This window comes from Poecile atricapillus, chromosome 3 (genome assembly GCF_030490865.1).
Source record: "Poecile atricapillus isolate bPoeAtr1 chromosome 3, bPoeAtr1.hap1, whole genome shotgun sequence".
In the NCBI taxonomy this organism is placed as follows: Eukaryota; Metazoa; Chordata; class Aves; order Passeriformes; family Paridae; genus Poecile; species Poecile atricapillus.
Genome location: NC_081251.1, coordinates 69,602,256 through 69,627,155, shown reverse-complemented (window position 1 = coordinate 69,627,155; position 24,900 = coordinate 69,602,256). Strand labels below are relative to the sequence as shown.

General features: G+C 35.2%; 1 protein-coding gene across 4 annotated transcripts in view; it reads left to right on the top strand.

The window, feature by feature from the left end:
- Window positions 1-24,900, top strand: part of RYR2 (ryanodine receptor 2) — a 383,162-nt gene that overhangs the window by 231,219 nt on the left and 127,043 nt on the right. For all 4 annotated transcript variants that reach the window (XM_058834705.1, XM_058834704.1, XM_058834703.1 and 1 more), the window contains 14 exons: window positions 4,280-4,427; window positions 7,313-7,521; window positions 9,379-9,553; window positions 14,420-14,628; window positions 15,497-15,849; window positions 16,079-16,193; window positions 17,090-17,250; window positions 17,911-18,070; window positions 18,214-18,300; window positions 19,008-19,234; window positions 20,119-20,920; window positions 21,430-21,630; window positions 21,762-21,867; window positions 24,251-24,394. In XM_058834705.1, the coding sequence (XP_058690688.1) occupies window positions 4,280-4,427; window positions 7,313-7,521; window positions 9,379-9,553; window positions 14,420-14,628; window positions 15,497-15,849; window positions 16,079-16,193; window positions 17,090-17,250; window positions 17,911-18,070; window positions 18,214-18,300; window positions 19,008-19,234; window positions 20,119-20,920; window positions 21,430-21,630; window positions 21,762-21,867; window positions 24,251-24,394 (3,097 nt within the window). The remainder of the gene's footprint in view (window positions 1-4,279; window positions 4,428-7,312; window positions 7,522-9,378; window positions 9,554-14,419; window positions 14,629-15,496; window positions 15,850-16,078; window positions 16,194-17,089; window positions 17,251-17,910; window positions 18,071-18,213; window positions 18,301-19,007; window positions 19,235-20,118; window positions 20,921-21,429; window positions 21,631-21,761; window positions 21,868-24,250; window positions 24,395-24,900) is intronic.

Genomic DNA, 24,900 nt, shown 5'->3' with positions numbered 1-24,900 from the left:
TGAGGAATATAACCTCTTCTTTGGCTGGGTACATTTGGATTACCAACGTTGCTAAGAATACGGCTTTGTGAGGACTTTATTGTGCTTTCTGTTTCTAATGCTCTGGACTTTGGAAATTACCTTTTTAGTAAATACCAGTTTAGAATTGTATTTTTCCTTTTCCCCTATAAGATGATTTGTAAGTTTCATGGTTTATGGTTAAACAGGAGCTGCTGCTGTGGGTGTGGAAAAACGAGTCATGAAAGGTGTGGTGTAGGAGATGATCCTGCTGACATTGTCCGTGCTGCACACGCACCTGGTGGCTCACTGGTTTTCTAGCAGCACTGCTGGCAAACTTGCCCTGTAGCATTTGTTCTGGCAATTCCTTGGAAATCTTTGTGATAGAGAGAGGTGTGGATACCCTGTGTGGGTGGAGATGTGGCAGCAAGCAGAATCAATTCACAGCTGTGGAATGGGGGTTTGCTAATGGTGCAAAGGGAGCTAAGAAAACAATGTCTCACTGGATGTGTGCTGAAATACATTGTTTTGTGCTTGTAGTTTAACAGCCTTGCTTATGAGTCAGCTCATTTCAGTACCACATGGAGTATGTGTCTGTACAGCTCTAATACTTTAAATCACAAAATGTGTGTTCCAAATAAATTATTATCATATTTTTCCCGCACTCTTCCTACTATGTGTTTTAACTTTTCTGTCTTTTCCTATCTTTCTTTCTGATAAGCACTTACATGTGACCTTTTGTTCTTTTTAGTCTAGTGGTCTGTGCTGTTCCTGAACTTCTCAGAGATTTGGGAGCATCCAGGAGTGCACAACTTTGCAATACAACATTTATAGCTCTAAAAACGACATTATTATTTTCAGATGTCTTTTACAGGTTTATATGACGCTTTGTTTTTTGTTACTGAATTACTGTTGACGTACACAACCTTATTACACATAGTAAATTTCTTAATATGTTCTTTTAGAGCTGCTTATAGAATTTGACTATGGTTTTCTCTGCTTCTGTAGACAATATGGATAGTTCTTGTTTTATTCTTATATGAGATCTATCTGTGCAAGTTCCAAGACCAGTTGTACGTCCAGTGCCAGGAGATAAGTTATTGACACGTCACAGACTCATTGAACAAAAGAATGCACTTTATGTCCGACGTGTGTTTCCTTTGAATTACTTTGCAGCAGTGTTCTTTACCTGTCATGGAAGTTTTAAAAGGCTGGTTGATGTTTTCTGGTGTGTGTGTTTAGATTTTTTTTTTTCTGCTGTTCTTTCCTCTTCCTTTTAAGAGCTAGACGTAGTTAAAAAATATTATGCAGTTAAATTGGCCCATTGTTGACCAATTATTGCCTCGTTCATATCCTTTTATACTCTACAAATAAGCCTATGTGTGACCATTCAAATAGCTGTTTGTCATTTGCTCTGTGTATCAGAATCTGTCCTGTACACTGTGGAAGCCAATACTGACTTTTGATGGTCAGTGCTATATCGATTCAGGGCACATTCTGCCAGGCACCCCAACTTTTTATGGTTGCAATGTTTACTTAAGTAAAGTAAATTAAATTCTAAATTATTAATGGAAGCTTGTTACATGAAATGAAAACAAAGCTGTGTAATAAAATGCATAGGCTTTTCCACCCTTTTTTTTTTTTCTGTGATTTTCTGAATTTAAAAAAAAAATTATATAAATACCATGTGTGCTACCAAGCTCAAACCATTTGTCTGTTAGCAAGTGGCTGCCAGACAAACTGTACAAAATGATCTTCTGATGAATCATTGGATTGTCAAATCTGGAAAATTCTGGCAAAAATTTTTAAAAAACTTAGGCTGAATGTTAAAACTTATTTTAACAGTCTACAATAACTTCTTTGTATTGAGTAGGAGGAATTCAGTCTCTGTACTGCTTGGAAGTGTACTCAGTAAAAATTACCACTCTTAGTTAATCAGTTTTCTTGTTGACTTGATTGCGAATGTGCAAAGCTCAATCACTGTGCAGTATCATTCACTACACTTACAGCAGAGAGGTGCAGAAGGTCATTAGTACGAAAACTTATGATGAATATAACAATGTGTGCTTAATTCAGAACTAAGTAACACATTCAAAATTAAAATAGATATGTAATAGGAAAAAAAAAAGCCAAAGAAACAAAGTTGTTAAAAGAAAAATCTCTTCTCACATTTAAATTTTAAGACCATAGGCACAGTTTTGAATAGGTGAGAAAGGTCACAATGTTAAATAAAATTAGATCCAAGGTAAAAATGTGTAAAATTAAGTTGGTTTAATATATTCAATTTCTGTATTCCTTTTTTTTCTCTCCTTGCTCTCATTTTGTTCTTTGCCATTTTAAAAGCACACTATATTTCATTTTATACATTGTTATCAGCTGATTGCCTGTATATTAATTTCTGTTAATGGTTGCTGTGGCAACTAAAAATGCATTAGTCTAACATTATATCCTGGATAAGAAGTTACATATTTATTGTTCCAAACTTTCATATTTTTAGACAGTATGTCACAATGTCTTCTGAACATAAAGTACTTCAGAGACAATTATTTCTCTTTTTTGTGTCCTTACAATAACAAATAATCAAACTCACAGTGTTTCATCAGCTCAGATGTTAATGTTAATACTTTTATATCAAATAATCATTTCTCATAACACTTACTTCAGCATTTGCTCAAAGGACGCAGCCCTTTTTTACATCTACCAGATTAAATATTGGACAAAACAGGATGTCAGCTTAAGAATTTAGAATAAATATTAAAAGTAGATCTCTCAAATGGTATTAGTGTTGGTCCTGCCACTGTCCTTTCCACGGAATATAATTAGAGCTGATAAGGTTTTGTAATTTGTCTCCCCAGCAATGCATTGCCATTATCTTTCTGTTAGCCCTTTTAGCATGTAGGTAATGCTTGTCCCTTAATATTTCTTCTCCTAGAGGAATAACTTGTAGGACCAGATTTCATCAAGCACTGCTTTTTAGCTGACCTTCCAATATCTGCTCACTATGACAAGGCAAGAGACAGATAGCCTTGCATCTAAGCATTTGAATGATTACAAAAGATGCCTGCAAGATTTTTTTTTCAGAATGGATGTGCCATTTATCCCTGCTTGCAAAGATAGAATTGAAACCACATATGTTCGTAAAACTAGAACAGTAATGCTGTAAAAGAAGTAAGGTACTTCTACTGTAGACATTGTCTACAGTGCCTATAATAGGCATTTTTTTGGACTCCTTAATAAATCTAACCAATAATAAAAGACTCTCAATATCTTTGGTATTGTACTGAACAGAAAAAACAGCAGCTATATTTTATATGCTATGTCCAGTCTATAGTTCTTTTTAAAAATATAAATATTAGGAAAAACATGGAGAGTTCTTTGCATGGTTTCTCTCATTGCCAAAAAATTCTGACAGGATGACAGAAGAAAATATAGACAAGTAAACTCTTCAATTCTCTTAGTCACTAAAAATTAGATTAACCATTTAAATAATCCTGTTAAACACTGCTTTCAAATAAGATAATTTTGAAGTAGAGGGAAACCTAATCAATGTTTTTAAATAAACCTGAAATGCAAAGATTAAACCTTACCAATATATTCATTTCAGCTGGAGAGAGGTTAAATACCTGTTGCAAAAACTCTACACATGGAGCACATAAATTATATTCCTGCAAAGCCCTTTATTTTTGAAAAATACATGTCTTAAATAGTTATTATAGTAAGGCATGGATTTATTATTTATTTTGTAAGTTATTAATTAGTGTTGCGAGCATTTATGATTTTTTATTAGTAGTATTTTGTTCTTTTGTTTTTATCATATTTATTATTTGGACATTTCATCTATCTTGTTTAATTCTATAATAATTAAACACCTGTATATATTTGTGATACAGAAATGTCTCAGATTCAATTAGAAACAAGTTTCTTGTTATGGTATCTACTTCATAAACAGTGTATGAAATATAATTCTTTTGACTTTTTTGTCATACTCTTTGGATCTAGCTATGTTTCTGTGGTTTGTATTGTTACTTTATTAATTAAATTTGACAGAAACTTACAGCAGATATAAGACACAACTTTTTATTTGTGTGTGTCACTTGTTTTTTAGTGAATTCAGTCTTGTAGTTTCTAGACTATTGCAATTTCTTTGATTCCTTGCCATATTTGAGTTTACATGATTTCAGTTGGTATAAACAGTAATTTCTATGTTTCTGTTGAAGAATAATCTTGCCTGTGAAACAAAACACAGTTTCTGAAATGGAACTGTTTCTTCATACTTATGTAGGATGTGAAAAATCGACGAAATCCTCGCCTTGTACCATATGCTCTTTTGGATGATCGGACAAAGAAGTCCAACAAGGACAGCCTTCGGGAAGCAGTCCGCACACTTCTAGGCTATGGTTACCATCTGGAAGCTCCTGACCAAGATCATGGTAATTAATTTTGGCTTTTTTATCTCAAAAAGAGGTTAGAGTTTTCCACTCTGCTACTGAATTTGTCGGTCCAATAAAACGTTTTGAACTGGTGTTTCCAAATCTAATAGGTGCCTTCCTCCATTTTCCATTCTCTTACATCTTAATTTCTTTCTTTCCTTACTGTTTCCTTTCCTTTTTGTTTCTTTTCCTTGTCCTGTGGCCTCAAGTGAATATTTAGAAAATGTAACATATTTACACAATTTAAACCAATAAACACAGTTTCTGGGAACAGTTTTTATTTAATGCTATAATTTGCTATTTCAAGACAAAATAGGAAAAAAAAATGTAAACTCAGTAGATGTGAATTTTATATTCCTCAAATTTTAACTTTAAATAATGAAGAACTCTACAGTTTGTGTACAGTCTTGTATTTAAACACTTAAATCTGCTAAATGGAATTTTCTAAAATGCATGACTGCAAACCAAATTTCTGTTGCTATCAACTTGCAAGTCTAGAATTAGATAGTCTGTTAGAGCCTTTAAGCTTCTTGGACTTTCTCAGGTCTTGGAAGCTGAATTAGACTATAAGTAAACTTTGGTTCACTTTTTACAAAGTTTTCTTTGACCTTGGATCACTTCCAGGCAGAATATCTTATTGATACTGTGGGCAGTATTTTCAGTTTGAGACATCCTAGAATGGAAAAAAAAATGTCTGAACTATTAACAAATAATTTTTTAAGAAAGTACAAAACATTTAACTCAATAACTGCATCATATATAATGTTAAGAAAGTACAAGAAATCAGGAGATATAATGTACAGATAAACAGATCTAACTCCATTAACTCTATTTTAGAAGTTCACTTAGAGATAAGAAAGTATGGAATAATCAGAATTGTAACTAGCATCTTTATAATCTCAGCAAAATTTGGAAATTTTAAAAAATGTGTCTAAAGCTTTTTTTTTTTCTTCATATAGTGATAGTGATAGAGGTTCTTAAGTTTTGACCTATTTAGGCCATAGACCCTCAGTAAAGCATTTCTGCTGAAGACATAACTCATACCTAAAGTGTACATGGAGAGCGTACCATTTGGAATTTCCTTTCCAAGGCACATGCTTGCTCTGATCCTCAGCTTTTATGAGATACTGCCATTAAATTACACTTAAATATGAGGCATTGCTGACACCATGAATGTGTAACAAGGCTGGATTGATGAATAAGTACAACAATGTTCCTTAGTGGAATGGATAGTGTTGGTGACAAAATGCCACGGTCTCACTCTTAAATCTGCCAAGACTGGGGAGTAAAACCCTGCTGCATAATCCTAGAATTTCTTCCACTCCCACTTTTGGGAAGGAGATTCTGCAAAGAAAGACTGAGCATGACTTCTGAGAAGTTCTGAGAAGGTGGGTTGGCTGGTACAGGAGGCCTTTGCCTCTTGTGAAGATATAGGGGCTGTCTAATGGTGTAGGCGAGAGGGGGAGAGAGAGCACACTCCTTTTCCACAGTCTCTTCCACATCCCACTGAACAATAGTAATCCCCTTTTTCATTTACAGCTCTGAGAACCACATGCTGCTGCCTTTCTGAGCTGTTGAAAACCACTATCGTTTTCCTCAGAATGCAGAGATCGTTGAGCTGGTTGAGTGAATAGAGTTACTAATGGAATGTAAAGAACATGAATGCAATCCTTGAATCTGAAAGATGGGATCAAGGCTGTTGCAAAATTCCAAGCCGAAAGGAACTGCAAAACAGTGTCCCACAAATTTTCCTTTCTTGAGCAAAGCCTGGAATTGTATTCAGCAAAAGATTTTGATAGTAATTTTTGGGATTTAGATTTTGCAGTCTATGAGCTTCTCAAGTTTTGGAGATGCATAAAACATGTCACAAGGATCCTCTTTTCATCAGGCAAAATTCATACTGTTATTAAGGGATTTAGAGCCCTCTAGTGGTGTTCTGCATCTCCAGTCATTAATATTTATTTAAACATTAATTTTACAAATTTCTCTAGTATTGTTTTTTTGTTTTGTTATTATTATTACTTACTGATTTCCTACAGCAGCTGTATTTTTGGGATTGCTTAGATTCTAGAAAGCATTTTGTTACTTAGAATATAAAAAGAAAACAATTTCTCAGTTACCATGCCTTGTGGTGCTTCATGTGTATAGATGAGGTATTAAGGGTCTTCAAAAGTATTTTTAATGCATTAACTGTAGACTATCAAAGAGAAAATTCTACTGATAAAGAGATAACTAAAGTCAGGCATGGTGGCAGGAGAAGTGATGGTTAATTCTCAAAGATGTGATTTTGAAGGCTATCCTAGGTGATACTGGAAAGGTGGACCTTGATGTGTGTGAGAAAACAGAAGAGAAAGGGAGAAGTTCTTATCATGGCCTAACAAACAGGTGCAAGTAGGCACAGAAACTCAGGGAGAAGAGGAATTGTGGTGATTAGATTGGAATGCTGACTTCTCGTATGTTGCACAGGCTTTATTGGATACATTATAAACTTGTGGGAAAAGATCATTGCTTTTTGGCCTTTTTCCATGTAATTGCAGAAGAAGAATCAGAGTGATCCTTGAGTCATCTATTTGTAGCTGCACTCAGATTTAAGTTCTCCTCTCTTTGTGTGTGTGGTGTGGGGCTCTTTTTTTTGTCTTTGTTTGTTGTTGGGTTGTTGTTTGTTTGTTTGTTTGTTTTTTAATCCACTGATTCCAAGAATGGGCAAGGACACTTTCCCCACTTAGCTGTTCTGCAGGCACATTCTTCTTTTCATGTCTATGCTCAAAGGGATTCCTTTACCTTTTGCTTCTGCTTTTACCTGTCAGTAGTTGAAACCAGTACTTTCTGCATTGATTTTTATTTTTTTCCCTTTATACTTATTTTTATTATTTTAACCCTTACAGCAACAAGGCTGGATGTGTGCAGTGGGATAATGGAAAAGTTCAGGATCTTCCGCACAGAAAAGACTTACGCAGTGAAGGCTGGGAAGTGGTACTTTGAGTTTGAGGCAGTTACTGCAGGAGACATGAGAGTTGGCTGGACCAGGCCAGGTTGTCTGCCAGATCAGGAGCTTGGCTCGGATGAAGAAGCTTTTGTTTTTGATGGCTTTAAGGTTTGTATGTGTTTATCTGTAATTATATGAGTAGCTGAAAAACTTTTAATTTTTGTGTCTTGTTCCGTGTGTCATTGCCTCAGTTGCCTTCTCTGTTTCCATTGCTGTTTTATGAAATTCTTTTTCTGTCTTTGAGGACCTAGGTAGAATAACTAGAATCAGTGTCACCTGAAAAATTAATTAGCAGGGTTTGGCATTTTTATAATGTTTTTTCACAATTTCATGTGTTTCTACAGTATATATAAAGAATTGAAAATCAAAGTGGCTTAATTAAATTCAAAATACTGGAAAAGCTGTAATTACCTATGAAAAATTTTTTGAAAGTTTTACCCTGTTGTTCTCTCTATAAGAAGTGCCATTAGGGAATAAATACACTTAAGATTATTAATAGTGAGTGTTTGAGGCAAACTTCGATACAATGTTTTTGTAGAAATGTAAGAGTTCCGAAGAGGTTTTCATGGAAATCCTTACAGCTTAAATGAAGTATGATAGAACCACCAAGGTTTGCTCAAATTTAACTCTGTGTGATAAAAATGACAGATTGAAATCTAGTTGTAAAAATATATGGGAAAAGAAACCTTTATATTACTGACCATTATCAGAATAGACTAAATGGCTCATTTAAATTTTTAATTTTAGTATGAGGGCAAGTGCAGCTGCTATCCAAACCTTAATTGTTATTAAGGCTACTGATGACTCATTTTCAAAATAATTATTGTATCTGGTATTGGAATTAATTTCCCTTATTACTGTTAAAATATGTAACAGAAATCAACAGTGTTCCTGGATGTAGCCAGCAAGGTAAAGTTTTTAAATGTATTTTATTTATGCTGTGGGAATTTATCTGTTTCCCACTTTCGTGTTGCATGAGAGGATGCCTTGAAGAGAGAACTGAAAAGTTATTTTTGTTAAGTGTCTTATGTAAATCATTCAAGTCCTCAATTTTCACTGGAGTAGCTGTGTAGTTGCCTTCTGAATCTTAGGGTTTGACATTTGGGTCTCAATCCACAAGGATATTTTGTTGTGTTTGATTTTAATGGGTTCTTTCTTGGTTGGAAAAAAAATTACCTTCAAGGTATCAAGAAAGGTTCATTGGTTTTGCACAACTTCTAGGATGGATGCAGAGCATACACATCTACTTGTGATGAAATGCATGAATAGGAATCCTATCTGTTACTAGTTATTAATGTGGTTGTTTTTTTCTATGCTTGGTTACAATAGCTCTTAACAGATTTATTTGAGTTCCAATCCAAGATCCCATTGAAAGCCTTTGTAGTCTTTGACTTGAAAGTCAGTCAGAGGAATCATTAATCATGCCCTCAGCTACTCTGGAATCTATCAGAAATCCAGCACTTGTCTTATTCACAGACAGTTCTATTCCTTCCAAAATATTTAATGAATTATACTTAAGGAAACAAAGCAGATTGTTTGCAAGTAATGAATTTATAGGCTGCTAAAGTAAATAATAACAATTGCTTAAAAAGGGTTTGTGAAGTAGCTATTAAACATTGTAATTGATAGCATATTATTGTGATTACAAGTCTTTCATGGAATTTCTGCAGAAAACTAAACCATACTCTCTTGTAACCAAAATGTTGAAATAGCAATTTTCCCTGTCGGCTCTCTTAGCAATGTTTTATAATGCTGATGTGAGGGGTGCTTGCAGCAAGTTAATTGTTAGATTTCCATATTCAGAGTCAGCTTGGAATACTCACAGACACAGTTTTGGAATGATATTCTGGGAAAGTGTTCATTTTAATGCCATCTTAATTGAGGCAGTTAATTATTACTTTTATTCTTAAAGACAAGAAGAACATTGTCATTATTTTTCTTCTAAATGCTTCTAATTATTTTCAGGCACAGCGGTGGCATCAAGGTAACGAGCATTTTGGCCGCTCTTGGCTGGCAGGAGATGTTGTTGGATGTATGGTTGACATGAATGAACACACTATGATGTTCACCTTAAATGGTGAAATCCTCCTTGATGACTCAGGCTCAGAACTTGCATTTAAGGACTTCGAGGTTGCTGACGGTAAGTACTGTAATATATCATGCTGTTAAGTTGCTATTGCCTGGTTTTAGCTCTGAGTTCACTTTAATATGTTTCTTTGTGTTTCATGTCCCTGTTCTCACCCCTGCCCCTGCCTTCCCTGTCTTTTCCTTTTTTCTATTTGATTAGTATTACCCTTTTGGAAAGGAAATTTTATGGGTGTGACAATGAGGAAGGGTTTTTTTTTTCTGTAGTGATCTTCGTGGCTATCTTTAGTTTGAGACCCTTTAGCTGTTTTTCAGGGATGTATCTGAAAAGGCAGATTAATGACTTCTAATATTTGATTCTTAGTGCAGTAGATCACCATATGATGTAATAGAATTATAGAATGTGTCATAGAATGATTTGTGTTGGAAAGGAACTTTTAAGAGCACCTAGTCCACCCCTGTGCCATGGGGGGCAAGAACATCAGATTTTATCTGGATGAAGTACTGAAATAATATGAAGTGTCTGTCCAGTTAGTGAGAAACCGTGGTAGCGAGTTTAAGCCATCTTTAAGGTTTAGTTTTAGCACTGGGAGGAGAAATGACACCTGATCCAGTCAGCTGATACAAAACTATCTTTCAAAATATTCTACTTAATTCTTAAACCAGGAGATTGAGCTTTGTGCTTACTGTAGGGTTTTTGGTGCAGGTTTCAGCATCCACAAGCACATGCTAGTTTATCTTACAAGATTTCCAAAGATGGCAAAGATTGTGAGGGTCTGTCAGGTGGCAGATTGATTCTGTATCAAAAAAGTATTTTTGTTTGTAAATTTAATTAAATACCTTATGTACAGATAGAAACAGAAAAGGGGTAAGAAATGGTATTTAGTAAGTTAACTGCCTAAAACTTCTGAACTATGGTACTATTAAAAAAATTAAGCTTTAAGCTTTCATTTCTTGTGGGTATATATATTCTGCCATAAATTTTATACATCTATTAAACAATGCAGCTGTAGATGAGAGATAAAATTAAATTTTTTGAACAAATAAGAGCTCCACATGCTACTGTTGGGTTACTCATCCCTACTGAATTCCCATGGGAAATATGAATTTCATACCTCTTAATTAGGAAATTCCCTTTTTGAATTTTAACCACTTTATTTTCATATGAATTTCAGAATAATTTACTTTCAGGAGTACTTTGGAAGATTTCATTTTTTTCTTCCTGTGACATACATCAGGAATCAGAAATATTTTTATTGTATTTTAAATGACAAAATTGCAATTAATTTTCTTGACTGGTGCCCATTACTTTACTGCCTTTGGATTTCCTTAGATGCAGTGGTAGCCTGATGAGGGAAAGGGGTACAAGATCTGGCTTACTGTCAGTGTTAGATGCAAAAAATTATCTTGGTGCCATTAAATTTTAATGACTTTCCAGTTATTAGTTAGTATACTCCCATTGAGGAATATATGATTCTGAAAGAAACTCCAATTAAATTCTGAGGGTAGGCTGTGTTTATTCCAAGTTGATGAAATCACAGTGGTGTACTTTTTGTGGTGCTTATCTCTAGCTGCAGGTTCAAATTGAAACAGATCTTGCTGCTAAAGGAGTTCCTGGCTTGACATGGAGCCTGAAGGCTTTGGTAACCATGTCAGAGTCTTCATGTCAAACCTGTCAGATTTTCCACAATATCCTTGTAATTCACATTCAGCTCCTAGTATTGTTTTTGTAAGAAAGAGCTCAGCCTTTGAAATAAGACGTCCTAGTCTGTTTTCAAGGGAATGTGCTTATTGATCTTAGATTTAATAACTCCAAAGCTATGTTTGAAATGATGATGTGTATTTAATACACAAATATTGGAGGTAAAAGGAGAGAGGAAGGGAAGACAACTGATTATGTCTGTGTATGTGCAAACGGTTTTTTTTGTTGTTTTTTTTTGTTTGTTTTTGGTAGTCTGGCTTTGGTTTTGTTACTGGCTCTTGCTTAACAGCACTAAGACCTTTCTGCAGGTCACTTCAATCAGTAAAGCATGTGCATATTGTGTTGCTGCAAAAAGGGTTCTTTTGCTTTAGAAAACAATTAGGATTTCTGATGCAGCCTTACAGTAAATCTGTCATGTAGATTTAATTTACTTAGGAACAATGAAAAGAGGACATGGTGCTCTGGCAGCTTAGTAATACAGCTTGTGGTGCATGTTCAGTTGTACTACCAACAAGAGGAGCTCTTTGGGATTATGGCAGATGAATTTAATTATGAGATATCCTCTCAGTGGTAAAACTGATAAAAATAATTGCATCTTATTATGCATTTGTAGCAGATAAATTTAACTGTAGATGTGAATAGGTATACTTGTACAACCCATATTTTATTTTGTCGAATTGTGATCTCTGTGAGCAGGAACTGTTCGTAGTGTTTGACAGGTTGAGTCAGGAGGTTTATCTTGTATTCTTGAAAGTAAGGAACATTATGAAAAGTGTTGCTGTCCAGTGCTTTTGCTATGTGCGACAGACAGTGCTAGATGGTTACTTTCCATATGGTAGTATTTAAGTGTTTTTACTTGCTCTGCTATTTCATACAGTGAAATAAAATTTGCACAATAGCCCAGTTATCTGGAGATTGGGAGCCAGGTTAGGGGTATATAATCAATGTCTCCAGCATGCAAGGGTTACATGGGATCTGTGAATAGAAATATCTAAAATGGCTGGATACCCGTTCAAAGATGGCTATTGAAGTTCATTTTTATTCTGTAGAAAGACGTGTAGATGCTTTAATAGCACACCCCCTGTAAGATGAGATGCTCTGTCTTTATCATGTGTGGAAGAACCCTGAAACACTTAAATGACAACTAAATAATTGGAAAATTAATGCAGAATTTCACCGGAGATGAACGTAGGGTTTTCATGGTTAGGACTGGGCCTGGTGTTTATATTCCATTTATACAGAGCCAGAGTTACTGTACAGTTACAATTACAAGCAGGAATCAGCTACAGGTACAGTACCTTCTGTTATCAGTGACAACGGTATTGGTGAGAGGGACTGTCATCTTGATTTCACCTCGCCTCCATTGGCAATATTGATGGGATACAATAAACTGAGTGAAAACATCAATGACAGCTTTACCTGTGTAGGAGTTTTACCCATGTTTCTCTGTTTTCTTTCAGAGAATCTTGCAAATTCTCATTTACATTTTATTACACTTTATTTCCTTGAGTGTTTAAAATACTCATTTCACATCTAATCTGTCTGGGAGGTATAGGGTTTTTTTTTTGAAAACACAGGAAAGTGCATAGCTGGAAGAATTACCATTTTTTGGGTGATGAGATGAGAATTATAAGGTTATTGAAAACAATTTTGATTTTGGCTTTGCTTAACAACTTTTGCAACAGCTTGTGGGTTCCTTTAACTCAACAGGGAGCCTAGTAAGTTTTCCCTACTAGAGCTGCTAGGCATTATCATAGCACATATTTCTAGCTGCAAATGTGATTTTCCTACTTATGTGTTGTTTAATACAATTTCTGTTTAGTGCTGGAAAATACTTGCATTATTGTCCATCACTGGATTTGCACTAGCAGAATTGACATGTATCATGTTGTCTACTATAGCTGTGTTATCTGAGGAGCTGATGCCTTGTGATTTAAGAGCCAAGCTGTGAAGATAGAAATCTGGACTGCAACTTATGGCCGATAGTGTTATGTCATTAAATTTATCATATCTAACACAGATACACATGACAACCAGTCTTGTGTATATGTAGTAAAATCTTCAAAAAGTGGTACTGAAGGCTGATGATTTATCTGCTGGACAGTAATTTCTGTAGATGGTGCTCTGGAGTTTGCTTTGTCTCTGAAGAACAAACATCATGAATAGATATTCTGCTCTTTTTTTTTTTTTTAAATCTGGACAGCCTAAAGAAAAGTGAGGAGCTGCTTTACATTTTGTTCTTGTATTTTTCAATACCTGTTATGTTCACCTGAATTAGAATCACTGAACAGAGCTTCATGTTTCTTATTGATAAAAAAGAAAGCATTTTGTTAATAACTAGGTCAAATGAATCTAAAATTCGTTTGTAACTGTGGAAATTGAAAAGCAGGATGAAAATAAATAAAAGAAATAAAATATTTTCTTAGGTTTTTAGACTGTGAAGCTGAAATCATGGAAAAAAACAAAAGAATGATTGCAGAACAGCTCTATGGGGAAAGTGCTCTTGGCATTCTGGGGAATCAGGAAAAAAAAAAAAAGTTTTGTAAAAAGAAGTCAAAAATGTGTTCCCTGTGCTAGTGAAAACAGTAAGATTCATATAAATGTAAAGCTGATTGAAAAGGTAAGACAGAAAACATGATCCCAAACCAAAATACCTTAAGTTTCATGAAGTTATGGTGTCATATTGTCAGTTCTCATTTTCCAGAGCCAGAGTTTTCTGATTTAATTAATTAATTTATTTTATTTTTAAAAAAAAATCTATGACATGCACTTTGTGCATATTTGTAGGTTTTTTTTCACTATTAGAGCTGCATGGACAAGCACTGTATTATTTTTAAAGTAAGATTCTCTCAAAATATAATGACCAGTGACATTTTAGGAGGAATACCTAAAGTAATAAGACTTGGCAGTACTCTACCAGTTCAGCAGAGAGATTAACCAAGAGCTGGCTATCAGACTCTGTGGAGTAGTTTGAGTGTTCCTAAAAATATCCATGACTATTAGAGGGCTTTTTTTTTCAGAATGACATTTAAGATACATTACTTGGTGACATGCAAGATGTGATGTGCTGTTGATAATTGCTCACCTTTATAAACTTTGCTTTTAGGATTTCTTTTTTTTTTTTTTTTTTCAAAAATGGTTTTTAATTCAGTTTTGGAGGAAAGCAGTTCACCGATGTTTATTATGTACAACCCACGTGTTCTTTCATCTTGTTTTAAGGATTCCTACCTGTGTGCAGCCTGGGCCCATCTCAAGTTGGAAGAATGAACTTTGGAAAAGATGTCAGCACCCTAAAATATTTCACTATATGTGGTTTACAGGAAGGGTATGAACCCTTTGCTGTTAATACAAACAGAGACATCACCATCTGGCTGAGTAAAAGGCTTCCTCAGTTTCTACCAGTGCCACAAAACCATGAACATATTGAGGTTTGTGATGCTAGCAAAATGTTTTTAGACATTTGAATATGCTTGAGTTATGTTTCTACTTTTGTACTTCCAAACAAGATTTTAATATGGTATGTTGACCCAATTCTGGATGAACCTTAACACCTGTTACAAATTCCTTGCATTCAGTAGGGTTGCAAAGAATGTAATTGTTTGATTGGTGGTTTTTCTTTCTACAAAACCTGTGACATGTGTTAACATGACATTCTGAGAGACAAATTATACAAGATATCCTAATTAAGAGTTCCTTGTGCAGTGAGAGCTATGTAAGCAACTTCCACAAACTGGGCATTTTAAAGTAACAGATACCATGTGTTCTAGTGCACATACTTTATGATTTTTTCCATACCTAATTGGCTTTGATTGTAATAAATATTTATTAGCCAATTGTGTCAATACATCCCAGTCAGTTGTCCATCTTGGTGGAACTGTATTCATGCCTTGTAAGTTTGCCATGAAATCCTTCTGAAATGATTTAGTAAGAACTCTTTTTCAGCTGGTGTGTGGTATTTAAGAAACAGTTTATGTTCTTTCATATGTACATGCATGATTTTTATTCCTTAGTCTGTGTTGTTCTGGGCAGAGTTGGATTTATGTTGCAAAGAGTTATGGTCAGAAGCATAATTTCTTTGTGACTGTTTGCCTTAATTTAACAATGGAGCAACAAAACCATCACTCCTCAGAGCAGTTATTTCTGTTCAAAATGGCAGCACATGATTACAATGCATTAGACTGTTGACACCATTGCAAGTTTTGCAATTCACGGATACTTTCTATAGAAATACAAATTGAATATTTACATGGTAGAAAAAGCATCAGCTTCAAAAAACTACATCTTTGTGTTTCATAGGTAATGAGAATTGATGGCACCATAGACAGCTGCCCCTGTCTGAAGGTCACACAGAAGTCCTTTGGTTCACAGAACAGTAAAACAGACGTCATGTTTTTTCGATTAAGCATGCCCATTGAATGTGCTGAGGTGTTCTCCAGATCAGCTGCAGGAGGCTTACCAGGCTCTGGTCTTTTTGGCCCAAAAAATGACTTGGAGGATTATGATGCTGATTCTGATTTTGAGGTTCTCATGAAAACTGCTCATGGTCATCTGGTTCCTGACCGGACAGAAAGAGAAAAAGATGCCACAAAACCAGAATTGAATAACCATAAAGATTATGTTCAAGAAAAGCCCTCACGTCTTAAACAAAGGTTAGTAGCTTGCTACCTTTTCCCATCCCTCCACCTGCTGCTTCTCAAAGTAGAGGAAAATGCCACTCATGTCTGACAGACCAGTCAAGTAACTTTTGAATATACAGTTTAAGGTTGGAATTGATTTAAATGCTTTTAAAAATGAGCTTGTCTCTTTCTCTTCTCTGAATAATTTACCTTTGTGATTGAGCTTTTAGTAGAGATTTTAACTTCACTTTTTTCCTTATAGATTTATGCTCAGGAGGACAAAGCCAGATTATAGCACGAGTCACTCCGCACGGCTTACTGAGGATGTGCTAGCAGATGATAGGGATGACTATGATTATTTGATGCAAACTTCCACGGTATTGTAATATAGGATTGATGTTTTAGTTGTTTGGGGATTTTTACTTGTTTGGTTTGGGTTTTTTAAATACTTATATTGTTTTTCTCTCTGTAGAAATTTCAGAAACAGTCCAATTTTCAATTTAAGTGTCTGTGGTGGTTCTGAACTTCTACTTAAGTTGAGACTGTTTTTGTCTCTTTTATTTTGATTTGACTGTCAGACTAAAACCATTTCCAAATGAAAAACTAGTTTAATCCATTTTTGAAACTACTGTTGATAACACCAGATATAAAAGAGGAAGACTAAACAGTTTTAGAATAATGGAATAAATTGGAAAAGGTACATTAAACTAGTAGGTCAATGTTCAGGACCACTTGAAAGCACCTCTACTAATTCTATGGAACATTTATTTAATTAATTCCTAGTGAAAGTTTTCTGCAGGTTTTGTCGATCTTTGACAAGATCAGCTCCATAAGCACTCATTCCTCAATGTTCAAAGGAAAACAAATACTCTTCTGGATGTGTTCTTCTCTTTCTGAAGGATGTTAGATACTAGAAACTGAGTCAGTTTAAACTTACAGTATAAAAAATTATACAGTATAAAAATTATAGTTGCTGTGGAAATAGCTTACAATGATAGCATTGTAATGATTCAGAAGCCTTCAATACAAGCATATAAACTGCTTCTTTAACCTTGTCCATTTTTTTGTTCTAAAATGTATATTTTGTTGGCTGTATTTTGGTTTGTGTTTATAGTCTTTGTTGCTTTGCTTGTGAATTGCACTTGAACAAGGCTATGCTACTTTTGAAGAGATGACATGTTTTCAGATTTAGAGCAGCAAATTAATTCTGAATCAGACTGATACACTGGAGAACAAACACTAACATTTGATAATGTTGTTTTTCTATCAACAGTACTATTATTCTGTGAGAATATTTCCTGGTCAAGAACCTGCTAATGTCTGGGTGGGCTGGATTACATCAGACTTTCACCAGTATGACACAAGCTTTGACTTGGACAGAGTGCGCACCGTCACAGTTACACTGGGAGATGAAAAAGGGAAAGTTCATGAGAGGTTGGTTACAATTTGCTTAAAAAGACCTATATTTTATACCCATAAAAGCAACTTTCAATTTATAAGGTGTATAGCCACTTAATGTAATTGGACATCCATTTAATGTAATTGGATTGATGCGGAAAAAATAATTGAAACAGCAGTAGTAGGAAAGAGTGTTAATTGTAACCTGCTCTTGCTAGTGAAGAAACAGTGGACTAATGAACTAGTCAAATTGACAGGCACTGAAAAGTCAAATGGTGCAGCTTTCTATATAGTTTGAAATTATGATCCTGTAAGTATTGACTTGTGAGGCTAAAATTAGTACATGAGCTCGTCCCAGAACTTCAGTTTATTATGCGTATTAGAAGCTTTTGTTATGCTTAGCATTGAATGATTTAAAACCTTGACTTGCAAAGTCAGTTTTGTCTGGTATTTTACAAATGATTCAAACTTTTCCATACACGGTCATTTTCAGTTTTTATATTTTTTCAGTTATGATGTCCACGTTTCATTGAATTTTGGCAGTGGCTAATGTTAGGTCAATGGTTAATGGTTAGGATGTGATCCATTCCTTTCAGCCACAAGGCCCTGTTGTTTTGCAGCCATGCAAAGCTGTTCTTGGTTTGTTGCAGATATTTTGCACACTATTCATAAATAAATCTATCTTTTGACATTCAGTATAAAACGCAGCAACTGCTATATGGTGTGCGCAGGAGAGAGCCTGAGCCCTGGGCAAGGACGTAATAATAATGGTCTGGAGATTGGTTGCTTGGTTGATGCTGCCAGTGGCCTGCTGACCTTCACAGCTAATGGCAAGGAACTAGGCACCTACTATCAGGTGAGGATTTTTAGGTGATGTCTTGCAGTGGGAAGGGGGAAAGCTGAATTTTTAGCCTGTATCATTAGAGGCTTTAATACAAGATTGTAAGAAATAGTAATCATCACTGTTATGGCAATAGCTTTTCCCTTTCTTCGATCTAGGTTGAACCAAGTACAAAGTTGTTTCCTGCTGTATTCGCTCAAGCTACAAGCCCCAATGTTTTCCAGTTTGAATTGGGAAGAATAAAGGTACATAATTCTTGGTTTTGTGCAGTTTTAGGACTAAAAAAACCATATAAAATAAGTTTTTTTTATTTTTGCCATTTATTTCCTGCGACGTGTTCTTGGTATTTGGGACATTTTTATGATTCCAGGTGTTTTCACTACTGCTATTTTTGTTCTTAACTCAGTTTTAAATATTTAATGAATTTAAAATACAGTACATTGAATAAGAAAGGTTGAAACTGATGAGAATTTTCTAAATCTTGTCTTTCATGATGAAACAAAATCACTTGGGTTCGTAAAGCAAATTGCTTAATTTTGCAAACAGAGCATGGATGACTGGTGTATCTTAAGAATTTGGCTAGAGCTTTAAAATAATTTTGAAAGTACATTCAGACAGAGCACAAGAAAACTGAACTGAATTTTTCTACCTTACTTTGGATGCTTGGATGTCTAAGAAATCAGAAGAGGTAAAAGAAAAGTGGAGTCCAAGGAAGTAACCACATGTGGCAGTCAAGTTTCTATTTCAAATTTGTGTTCTTAGAAAACAGATGTGGAAAATGCTGTCTTGCTACTAGTCTTCCAACAGTTCCTACCTTGTTTTAAAAACTAGTGAAAATGCTGATTTCCTGTTTTACTCTACTTTACTATGTATTGAGCATATTTCTGGAAAAGAAATGCAGTTTTTGGTAAAGATGTGGAAACTGATTGTCTCTTCCATTGGAATTTTCTAGAATGTAATGCCGTTATCTGCTGGATTATTCAAAAGTGAACACAAAAACCCAGTCTCTCAGTGTCCTCCACGTCTCCACGTCCAGTTTCTGACTCATGTGCTTTGGAGCAGAGTGCCAAACCACTTCTTGAAGGTGGATGTGTCTCGGATCAGTGAACGTCAAGGCTGGATGATACAGTGCCTGAATCCTTTGCAGTTCATGGCCCTTCATATTCCTGAGGAAAACAGGTTTGTTTTGTACTGTAACACAGTTATGCTGGGATTAGGAATGTAATTACATGTAGTCACATAATGCCATCTATGTAAGAAAGGCCCAAGGTCTTCTCTGTATTTGTAACACATATAAATATAGACAGTGTGTTTTGATTTAACTAATATTAAAAATTATTCAACTTCCCGGTGTTTTAAAATCTCTTTTCTTTTACACTGTCTCCAACCTCTCCCAATTTCTGTCCAAACATGTTAATAGTATATGTAGATTTGCAAAGAAAATGAAAGAAACTGTTTATAAATTATTAAAGATAATCTGTAAAATAAGCAAAAATCTGGTTTTGTAGAGATTTTTCAAAATTTGTGAACAATTTAATTATTCCATTGCTTTAATTTTCCTAAGTTTAATTAAAACAATTGAAGAAATTTAACTCTGTGTTTTCCTTGTTACCCAAATGTCTGAGCATTTTTCCACTGCCTAAACTGAAAACCAAGTCACCAAGAACCCCAGCACTGAGCTCTCTTCAAATGTACTGGTTAGTCTGTTGGCACTGTGCACCCCCAGATTTAAAACCAAGAAATGATATAAATATCTTAACCCCAACTGGTTTTAAAAACCTGATTTTCAGTTACGTGAATTCTTGTTTGTAGTATGAAAAAGTATTCTGTGTTGAGTAAATGTGGATTTTTTTTAGGAGGGACTTGAATAAATTTGAGATTAAACTTTGTTATTAGTCTTGATTATTAGATTGACAGTGTTTCTCACATGAAAGCTGAAATGTGCAAAAAGACGTCCCTGGAACTGATACTGTGCTAATGTTATCCTTAGAGAGACGTTAGAATCCCTTCAAAAGATATTTTCGCATGTGGAATTTACTATGTTGTTTTTTTCTTCTCTGCAGAACAATTGATATTTTAGAGTTGACAGAACAAGAAGAACTGCTGAAATTTCACTACCACACCCTCCGATTGTATTCAGCTGTTTGTGCTTTAGGCAACAACCGAGTGGCCCATGCTCTGTGTAGCCATGTGGATGAATCTCAGCTCCTCTATGCTATTGAGAATAAATACATGCCAGGATTATTACGTGCAGGATATTATGACTTACTCATTGACATCCATCTCAATACCTATGCAACTGCCAGGCTGATGATGAATAATGAATTTATAGTTCCAATGACAGATGAGACCAAGAGTATTACTTTGTTTCCTGATGAAAACAAAAAACACGGCCTTCCTGGTATAGGACTTAGCACTTCATTAAGGCCAAGAATGCAGTTTTCCTCCCCAAGTTTTGTAAGCATTAGCAGTGAATGCTTTCAATTCAGTCCTGAATTCCCTCTGGAAATTTTGAAGGCCAAAACCATAGAGATGCTGACTGAAGCTGTCCAAGTGGGAAGCCTCCATGTCAGAGATCCAGTTGGAGGTTCTACAGAATTTCTGTTTGTCCCTCTGATCAAGCTGTTTTATACCCTCCTAATTATGGGAATCTTCCATAATGAGGATCTGAAACACATCTTGCAGTTGATTGAGCCCCGGGTTTTCAAAGAAGCAATGAGCCAGGAGGACGAAATTGATTTCTCAGAGAAGGAGTTCAGTTCAGGTGAGCTCAAGTCAGAAGAAGGAGAGGAAGAAACCAGAGGGGAGCAAATGCCAAAGGAAGGACTCCTTCAGATGAAACTTCCAGAACCTGTTAAATTACAGGTAAAAATACTGTTTTGATAGTGGTTGTTCCTGTTTTCTTCATGTGGTGATTTATCTTTCAAGAAATAAAGCGTTTTGAAATTAAATTTTTTAGTTAAAGAGAGAGGTGATTTCCTTACAGAAAACTAGAAGATTTAATTTCTTTCTGATGATATAAACTTGCTCACCATAGATCATGGTTTCATTAAAAACAATTACTTGCTCAACGCCATTAATTGTGAATTCCTCATTTTTATGGATCTTAACAGAAAAGAAATCCCTAGAAGAAAGGGGCAAATCCATTCTCTTGTAGCTTTGGTTGTGTCTGAGGCACATTAATCCCTTGCAGATGCCAGATATTCCTGGTGTAAGCTTGCTTTACGTGTAGTGAATAACAGCATTAAATGATCGGGACACTTTATTTGATAGTAACTGTTGCTGTAGGAAATCCATCGTTACTTGAGTAATGTGCAGAAGATCTTTCTTAGCTTGCCAGCTCATGTCTCGTACAATAAATACTGTTTTCTCAGATGTGTCACCTACTCCAGTACCTGTGTGATTGCCAAGTACGGCACAGGATAGAAGCCATTGTAGCATTTTCCGATGATTTTGTGGCCAAGCTCCAAGAGAATCAACGCTTCCGGTACAATGAAGTGATGCAGGCCTTGAACATGTCTGCTGCCCTGACAGCTAGAAAAACAAAAGAATTTCGATCCCCTCCTCAGGAGCAGGTACAGCTTGCAATGGACAGTTTCTTTCATGTTGCACTTTATTTACTTTTTATGTTGCAGACTTATGTTCGATTTGAAACTTTTTCCTTTTGAAGATCAGAGTAATTTGTCTTTTCTTTGTATTCTCTAAGATTAACATGCTGCTGAACTTTAAAGATGATAAAAATGATTGTCCTTGCCCTGAAGAAATTCGGGATCAACTCTTGGATTTCCATGAAGACCTAATGACACACTGTGGTAAGTCTTGTTACTGAATATTTTTACTTTTTAAATTATATTAGCTTTAGAAGCAATTTTCATAAGTAATTTTATGACAAAAACTTGAACTGAATAGTCTGTAAATTACACTGTACAAATTATATATATTATCAAATAAAGATAATTAGCTTGTAGTCAAAATCAAGGAAATATTTTTATCCTTATCTGGTTAAACTAGAAGGGAACTATCTGGTTAATGGTATGTTTTGCTTCATAAGCATCTGTTTTGCAGGCTGACAAGTTCCTTCATTCTTTCCTTATGGGGCAAGTAGTCCAGACATCAGTGGGTCATTGCTGGATGCTTTTCAGCTTTTCAATATTTTTCTTGTGTTTGGTAGCAGGAAATGCAGATAATAAATAATTTAGATAAATGTTTGAAAGGAAAACAAGCTTTATCTTTTGATTCTTTGAGTTTTTCTTTATTTGTTTTCCATCATTCTCCTCTGTTCAAATTACTTAACATAGTTTTTTGTTACCTTTTTCTTCTTGGGGAAAATAGGAATTTGCATTATTTTCAAGTAGAAAATGAGTAGTGGGTCAGATGGTGCATTATCACAGAGCAGAACTAATTACTCTGTATATTGCAAAATAAGTAAAACTGTTACATATCTTGAGTCCAATGTTTGCTTGCTTAGTCAGCCACCACTTGGGGATTTACATTTTGTGGAATGGTTGAGAGACAATGTATTGGAGGTTTGCAAATCAAAAAAGCACAACTAGAGCTCAGGGAGTAGCGTAACTGGGAAAACAGACATTTCATTGGGGTGATTTCAGACCATCTCTGTGTTCCAATTGATAAGACATTTCAGTGTCTTTACTGTGAATTACTTTGGTTGAGAACACTGCCATCCAAATAATTTTGTAATATGACTTAGTGTGTAATATGAATTTTCTGATGATCATTGCTTAGTGTAGTGTCAATTGCCGTGTTACAACAAAGTATAACAAAATAACTTTTAATAGAAATGGAATTGTATCTAATGCAAAACAATCAGATAGCTAGAATCAGATGCAATAAATTGAGAAGAAGGATGTTATGTCATGAAGAAATATCCTAAAAAATTTAAGACTGGTAAAGAACTCTCCAGAAAACCCTTAACTTCAGAACTTATTTTGGAAACTAAAACATCCAGAAAACAGTCAAATGATATTTTTACTTGGACTTAGTGTGAGTAATAGATATAGGTCAAGATTTTTAATTCCTCTTCAATGTATGCATGAGTCAATAATTTTAAAGATAAGAGAAATCAGCGGATAGGAATCCCATGAAATTCAGTGTTGGGAAGTATACTTCCCAGTGAAGGAATAACTCCTGCAGCGAGGACAGCCTAGGGACCGAGTTAGAAAGTAGCTTTGCAGAAAAGCTGGGACATTCAGTACAAGAGAGACATGGCCATACTGGAGTGGCTCCAGGGACAAGTCATCAAAGATAGTTAAATTCTTGGACCATCTTTTGTACAAGGAGAGAATGAGAGGACTGGGGTTGTTTAACTTGAAGAGGAAGCTCCAAGGGGATTGGTATCAATATATATAAATACCTGTTGGGTAGGAGCAGTTTAGAAGGCTAAGACAAACTTTCCTCAGAGGTGTCTAGTGACACAAATTGAAAATCGGGAAATTCTACTTGTTTGTTACTGTCAGATGATGGAACTCAAGAATAGGTTGCTCAGAGAGGTTGTGGAGTCTCTTCACCTTAGGAGATACTCAAAACCTCATGGGCATGGTCCTGGACAACTGGCCCTTGTTGAAGTTGTTTTGAGCTGGGAGGTTGGATTCCAAAGGCTCTTTCCAAACACAGCTGTTTTGTGATTCTGTGAATCTTCACATTAATTGTTTTTACGTTTTTATAGCTTGTTATAGTAATGTCATGAAAGAACACTGTGCATTGTGATGGTGGCTACGTTCTTCTGACTGATCACTGGAAAGTATATTTGTTGTACCACTCATACTTTCACTTCTTTTATATGTTTTACCTAAAAATTTTTACTACTATCACTTCAACCACACTGTATCCCTAGTGACTATATCTGCACTTCTGAGCTACATGTGTCCAAAACACAGGCATCAGTGTTAGTATGGAAAAATGCATACTGGGGGAAATGTATTTATTGTATGTTTTATGTATAACATCATACAATTTGTATGCTAAATTGCTAAGGTTACCTGATCCTTAGCTGCACTTTCCTGCTTGGCACATAGGCCTGTTCTATACTTGTTCCAAATGCTGGTTGAGCATGTCCCATATAAAACTCTCAGTGCAGAACCACAGTTCAGTTTAATTATGTTTGTACACACAAGATGTCTGTAGCTTGCTTAATTTTATTTCTTCACTAATTTGTGCATTTTTTTCTTTTAATTTCAGGAATTGAACTAGATGAAGATGGAACCTTGGATGGCAACAGTGATTCAACTATTAGGGGTCGCCTCCTATACCTTATGGAAAAAGTTACATATCTGAAGAAAAAACAAGCTGAGAAGACAGTAGATGATGATGATAAGACATCCTGTAAGCAAAATTAAATCAGTTTATTGCAGCTTAATTACGAAGGGGAAAAGAAGCAGACCAGGAAGTTCTTCACACATTTTCAGCTAAAACAAGGTGTATTTTTAGTGAAATATCTGTGCACCTTAAAGTTTGTAGCTTAACTCAAAACAAGCACAGATGGATTTATTAGGCAGATTTGTTTCCCAGTGGGACGTAGAGGAAAATTTCTTTTAGTGGCACTTTTGCCCCATATCCTTTGTTGGCTCATAAATTTTTCAGAATGTGTCTTGCTTTTAATAGAATTAGTGCAGACTTAATAACTGTAGCAAGGTCATGCTTTATGAGAATTTCCTCAGCTGCAGCAGCTTCAAATCAGTATTTGCATGAAGATTACCATATGAAATATTCTTCAATTAGACTTTAATTAGCAGAAGCCTCCCCACCCAACCTAAAATTCAAGATTTGCTGACTGTAACTGCTGTTTGGTCATTTTTTTCCTGATACTTTCTGCCTTTTCGTCTTGATAA